We start from the raw sequence: 6,739 nt of genomic DNA, 5'->3' as shown, positions 1-6,739 counted from the left end.
ACCTCCCTCTCTTAGTTTTTTCATCCAGCCGCAACACTGTTCTGGTGAGACTGGGGAGCCCCCTCCCCCTCCACGGGGGCCCCAGGGCCCAGCAGGCCTCGATTCCAACCAGATCCGGCCTCATGGAAAAGAGAGAAGACTCTCTCACAAAGAACCAAGGACAATCTCAGGAGTTTTGGAACAAAGACTCCAACCAACAACGACTCCAATCACCCATCCTTCCGACTTCCTCACTTCTCCTGGGTGCTCGGCGTGGCCTCAACAGAGTCCCAGGCCTTCACCAAACCAGTCATGCGTTCCTGGAGAAAGAGAACGCTCAACCAACTTCCACTTGACACTGCCGGAACCATCAACGACTCCAATTTTCAACAACTTCAAGAATTGTTCCCATTACAAATGCAAGTATTCAATTCAATGAAATGTGAAAATGAAATTCTGATGGTTCTTCTCATAGACCCTCTTCCGGTTTCCAATTTCATCCTATCACTAACCTATTTATGTATTCAGGTGTGTATGTTGTTTAGTTTATTTATATTCATATAAATATCTATATTTAGTTAATAAAACTTGTACATAATATGTATTTGGTTCTGTTTTGTTTGCAATACAAGTCACTTTACGATCACGGTTTTTGCTACTGGCTCAAAGTACTGTACAGGCGAAGAAATAATTATTCTTCAGTGGCCATGGAAGATACCCTTTATTAGAATAAATTAATAATCAAAATAGTACGTTGGAAGAACTGATTAATTGATTGTAATATTAATTCAGCCACATCAAGTTAATCCAATTAACTGACCCAAATATTTATAATTAATAATAACAAGATATTATTGATTATTAATATTTCCAAAAAGCTGAGTTCCTTACAACTGAAACAAAAAATAAACTGTTTGAACAGGAAACCACATATGCAAATCCTTCTTTTCGTATTTGGTTTGTACATGACCCAGAACTGCACATTGCATATTTTCTTCTTTTTGAAGGTTTGCCAAACAGGTTGAGGAATAAATTATATACATTCGTTCCAAAAATATATTTTGATATTTATCAATCAAAATATAAAATATTAAAGCTTATCGTTTGATATGGTTTATTTATTTGTAAGTTGGTTTGAATAAGAGTCTACTAAAGAGTAGTTTTTTTTTTTTATCTTGTTCAAGATAATGATTAAACGTGTAACAATTAAAAATGTTCAAGATGATGATTAATGTTCATTGCTGTAGCTATTATAGCCTAGGGTTTCTACATGCCTTAAAAGGGGTCTTCCACAAATGAAGGTCTTTAAAGGGTCTTAAATGTATTATTCATTAAATGTTTCAGGAAGTCTTAAATTCATAGTCATGGCATTAAATGTTGCATGAGGGATTTTCACACTGTTGTATTTTGTTTTAAGAGAAGGTCTAATTTCTATACCATTAGAGGCTACACATGCTGCTTCATCTGTCAGTAACCCTTGGAAGAAATGATGTTTTACTGACAAAGTTCGGGAGGAGCACGTTCAGATAACTAAACCTAATTAAACACACATGGAGCACACTCAGATAATCAAACCTAATTAGACACGAGTGGAGCACACTCTGCTAATCAACTCAATCAACAAGTCAAGAGGTGTAAATACACACAGCAAACTTACCTCCGTTCATTTTTTCAGTTTAACAGCATCCCTCCACCACCCCATCTCCTCACTTTATAGTCCTAAATACACTTAAAACTGGGGTGTATAGGTTCGGGCCGAACTCGGAGCTCGGAGCCCTCCCCCGGACAGCACGCCAAATAAGCTTTAAACCTTATACACTCTGTGTCAGTGTGAACTTGGAAGAAGTCACTGTTATTAATCTCGGACAATTGATTTGTATTGAAAAACCAGAGAGATGTTATTTTAAGAAAAATGTAAAATGATTTAAAAGATCTGTTGAAAGATGTATTTTTAAACTTTAAAATGTTGCTTTAAATACAACCCCTCAATTGCTCCTTTGACATTAACTGTACATTAAGGGCACATATTAAAGAATTGTGTTCCCCTAACCCATATAGTATGTCATATAATCATATATTAAAGTTCCTGTATATGTGTACCTCAGAGTTATTTTCAGAAATTTCAGAAATTGACTGCATTTTTTGAGACATTTTTTAATTATTTGCTTTCAATAACAAATACTTCTTTTTGTCCTTCTCTTCAGATCTGAAAATGTTAATCACAAATGGCTCATCACTTAGTCGTCCGAGTCTAATAGTGATGTTTGCAGGTTTCATCTCTCTGATAATCATGTTTTTTTGGTTATCACCATCAAACAACTGTCCACCTCAACTTATTATTCTTAAACAATACAACTCTGACACGAACAAGAGCTCTGTTTCTGATGCAGCAAAAGACAAACCTATTCTTCTGATGTGGTTCTGGCCTGAAGATTTCAGATTTGACCTGAATGATTGCAAAACTATTTTCAATATCGATAGTTGTCTGTTGACGGATGATAGATCTCTCTACAGCAATGCAGACGCTGTCCTCATTTATCACAAGTCCATTAGTTGGGACTTGACCAACCTTCCTCCATCTCCCCGTCCTCCGTTCCAGAAGTGGATTTGGTTTAATTTAGAATCACCGACCAACACTCAGAAAATACCAGGTATAGAAAACCTGTTCAATCACACTCTCAGCTACAGACAGGATGCTGATATTTTTACCAGGTTGCATTTGACTGTCAGGAAGAAACCAGATGAGGAGTTTGTAATTCCCAAAAAGGACAAACTGGTGTGTTGGATTGTGAGTAACAGTGGCTCAACAGGTGTCGGCACAAGGATCCAGTTTTACCAAGAACTCAGCAAACACATCCAAGTGCATATGTTCGGAAAGGCTTATGCAAAGTTCTTGGATCATTCCGAATACTATCCTACCCTAGCAAGCTGCAAGTTTTACCTTTCCTTTGAGAACTCCATCCACAAGGACTACATCACTGAGAAGATAAATGGGCCGCTTGCTGCAGGAACCGTCCCTGTGGTTCTGGGTCCTCCCAGAAAAAACTATGAAAACTTTTATCCCGGCGATGCCTTCATTCATGTGAATGACTTCCCAGATGCAAAGTCACTAGCAGAATATCTTCTTCAGCTGGACAAGGACGAAGAAGCATATCGCAGGTTCTTTAACTGGAGGAAATATCTCTCTCCAACTCCTCATTTACTGCAGCAGCAGGAGTTTGATCTGCCCATATGCACTGCTTGTGATTATATAGCTACACACAAGGAATATAAAGAAATTCGGGATCTCTATGAATGGTATTTCAATTGATTGATGTTCACCTTTGATTGTGGATTTTCTTACATATGCCGATGGTTTTTAAAGTGTTTTGACCCTTGCTCTTTTGTAAATTTGGATAAAAAAACTGGCAAAAGTTAATAAATGTTATATCTCTCTCAAGGTTGTTTGGAATGTTTTGGGTCAGTGAGATTTTTAATGTTTTTGTAAGGTTTTTAATGTTTTTGCACAGGGCCGGCGCCCCGCACACACACATCAAGCACTGCGCGTAGGGCACCAAAAAATCTGGGTCGGGAAAAATCATCACAATAGGCTACTAGTATAAATAACAAATAAAATGTCTAAAGCATGTTAATATACAAAAGCAATACAACAGTAATATAGGCCTAGACCAAATTAGTCGAGAAAAAGGTGAATCTCCTGTGCCAGTCTCCCTCTGGTGCCCCCCCTTCCCCACCTCTCAGTGGTCTGTTCGATTATGCCTCAATCAATGTCAAATTTGACAGACACCGACCTCAGACATAGCCTCGAAAAGGCACCAAGAGTCGAGGGCGGAAAAAGAAGAGACAGCGGGATGATACTCGTGTGTCGCTTGCAGGTAAGACAATGTTTTAAACAAAAATGTTAGTTTTGTAGCGCGGGCGCCCTTGCGTCGTGTATGCATGTCCAGGGGGACGTCGCTAGTAGGCCTAGTGCAAATGAAAAGGCTTTTTTAGCTCTGCATGTTGAATCTTTTATTTTAACGGGGGTCCGGGGGCTTGTACCCCGGGAAATTTTAAAACTTGGGCTGTTTAAGATGCAGTTAGTTTGTTTGAGAAGAAAAGGAAGACCGCTTAGATACGTTTTTTCGTTGTTGTTCTATGCGGATAATGCGGCCATTTTCAAGAGGTTCATAGGCCAAGGTCCAAGGGCGACATCTTTTGGTGAAACTGCAATTAGGAAAAAAAACCCCACAATCTCAGTGTTTGTATATTTTCATATTCACAGAGTTGTTTCATATTCACACCACCAAGCATTTGTGCTTAGGGCACCCAAATGGCTAGCGCTGGCCCTGTTTTTGCATTATTTCATCAATTTTATTAAAAACGTATTTTCCTCAGATACAAATTTGTATATTCTATTAATGAACATTAAAAGTCATAACTCATAAGAAACTATCCATATAATTACCTTTTATAATAGCCTACTCATCTCACAATATATTTTGAAACCCTTTCATATATTACATATATTATATTAATGCTTTTCAAATTCATGTAACTGCCCTAATATTATATCACTATATCCCATTATGTTTTTATTTTATTATTACAATGGTTTTACACTAAATTTTAAAATTTAGTGGGTATTATGCAACTAATAAATAAACGCCCGGAAAACATTTACGTTGTGGCAACGTGTGTGGCACGTTGCATTTCTGCTCGGCAACGTCGATGTCTACGTGCTCGCAATAACATGGCTGTAATAGACGTTGTTGCGCAACCATAGTTCGAATTACAGGGGGTACTGGGGGGTACTATACCCCCCAATGAAGACCCAGTACCTCCCAAAGGGACATAAACATCAGTTTTGGGGGGGTCAGATCATTTTTCTGATATTGTGAAAAAATATAATTAGAGTTACAATAGGCTACAAGTCAACTCCTATTTTCACTGTAGGAACATTTTAATGTAAAGCGATTTCAGACACCCCTATTGTGGACCGTACCATTTTTAACCACCGTGGCTAGAAGCGACGGAGATAGAGGACGGTTTGCTGCTGACGTGCATGGATAAATGTAAGTTGCTAGCTGACGTCTAGCTTGTTGATTTTACAACTTTCATTTATTAACGTGTTTTGTTCTTTCATAGCTCATGTCACGTCTTCATACATTGAATTACCGGCTACTTAACTGCTTCTTACCCACTGAGGCTAGTTAAGTGGACCTTAGTTACCAAGGTTAGTTAGCAAGGTTAGGTAGCAAGATAATTCTCAATTTAAATCAAGCTTTACATTGTGGTGAGGTAAAATCAGGGGCGGATCTACAAACAACATTGTTAGTGTATTAGAGGCGTGGGCGCGATCGAACTGTGTTTGTGTTTGTGTGTGTGTGTGTGAGAGAGAGAGAGAGAGGCGCGGGCGCGATCGAACTGTGTGTGTGTGTGTGTCGTATGACTAAATCTGTTCATATTTCCTCAAAACTCACTAGAAGACATCATTTGAGGGGTCTTTTTTTAAAAAAAATCTCCTGGGGTGCAAACCCCCAAGAATTGCTTTTTCACAAAGTACAATTTAATTATAGACTACACAGACTGTTGATAGTGATTACACAGAGAAAGGGTCCACAATTCACAAATGAAGACCCACACCATCCAAAAACCCAGCTACATCTCTGATTTGACTCCCACTCCGTGTAATGTAGTGTAGAGAACAAAACACATTCAATGAAAACCGTAGCATTTTAAATTATGAATAATGTCCATGGCCCCCCTCCTGAAACCTCATGCCACCCCTTTGCCACCCCAGGTGGTAGTATGGTTTTTCATAGTATGCTCCTTAATCACATTAAAGATTGTGTTGATTTGACACTGACTACCATCGACTACAATGGAAAATTGGTTTCTGTTTATAGAGTATATGAGAGGGTTGGGTCTTACCTCCAGGTCTTATGAAATCTAAAAATAAACCAAATCAATATTTCATGAAATAGGCAATAGGCTTCTTGAAAAGGTATTACTTTTACTAGTAATTAGAATGGTATTTCAGTGCACTTAACTTCTAACTTTTGGGAGTTGATCAAAACTGTTCTCTTTTGGATATATAATAACAATGAGATATTCTGTAGCTTACTGATTATCAGTTTGTCGCATGTTTAGACCTTGTATGTGTGTTGCACAACACATGTTGCACTTGGCGATCGCGGTGGGGATTGATATGGTAGTGGACCATGATGGTCATAGAAGAAGTGAAGGGGCAGTACCCCCCGATTATGGTGGGGTAATTCGCACTCTGTGTCAGAGGTAACATCACTAGGTGTGCACATGAATGAGTGTAAATGAATGTTGAGGTTCCAGTTTGGGCTTTGAGCCTTGACTATTTTGCTATTTTTTGTTTTTGGTTTCTGACCTTTTATGTTTGTTGAAAATAGCTAAGGATATTTGAACTTTATTGCAGGAATTTCATCCATTTTCATCCATTCATCCTCAGTAAGTCTGACTGCCGCAGAAATGGCACGTTTATTTCGTCTCTTGAACTTCCGTCTTGTAGTTCAACTCCGAGTGTTGAACTGAACATTGCTCCTCCTCCCCTTATCTTACAGACCTATGTTCCCTGTGAACTCAACTCTTCCAACCAAATTTTTGCTACAGCTTTGGGACTGGAGTCACTAGAGGTTAGTCTTTGTTAATTGGCTTCAATGCAATTCAATTGAATGTGTCAGGACTTGTTTAGTAAGGTTTTAATTTTATTGTATTTATGCAACTAATTTAATTTTTATAACTCAGT

The 6,739-nt window shown here is 38.4% G+C and overlaps 1 protein-coding gene across 1 annotated transcript; it reads left to right on the top strand.

The window, feature by feature from the left end:
- Window positions 1-947: 947 nt before the first annotated feature.
- LOC143715220 (4-galactosyl-N-acetylglucosaminide 3-alpha-L-fucosyltransferase 9-like) lies at window positions 948-3,457 on the top strand. The gene is made up of 2 exons (XM_077206862.1): window positions 948-999; window positions 2,184-3,457. Exon 2 carries the CDS (start codon window positions 2,192-2,194, stop codon window positions 3,287-3,289), a length of 1,098 nt encoding a protein of 365 aa, XP_077062977.1. The 5' UTR covers window positions 948-999; window positions 2,184-2,191; the 3' UTR covers window positions 3,290-3,457.
- Window positions 3,458-6,739: the final 3,282 nt, after the last annotated feature.

The sequence above is a fragment of the Siphateles boraxobius genome, unplaced genomic scaffold (genome assembly GCF_051911475.1).
Source record: "Siphateles boraxobius isolate OS27281-9 unplaced genomic scaffold, OSU_SipBor_1 57, whole genome shotgun sequence".
NCBI lineage: Eukaryota > Metazoa > Chordata > Actinopteri > Cypriniformes > Leuciscidae > Siphateles > Siphateles boraxobius.
The sequence above is the reverse complement of the archived record's forward strand: the minus strand, read 5'-3'. Positions and strand labels throughout refer to the sequence as shown.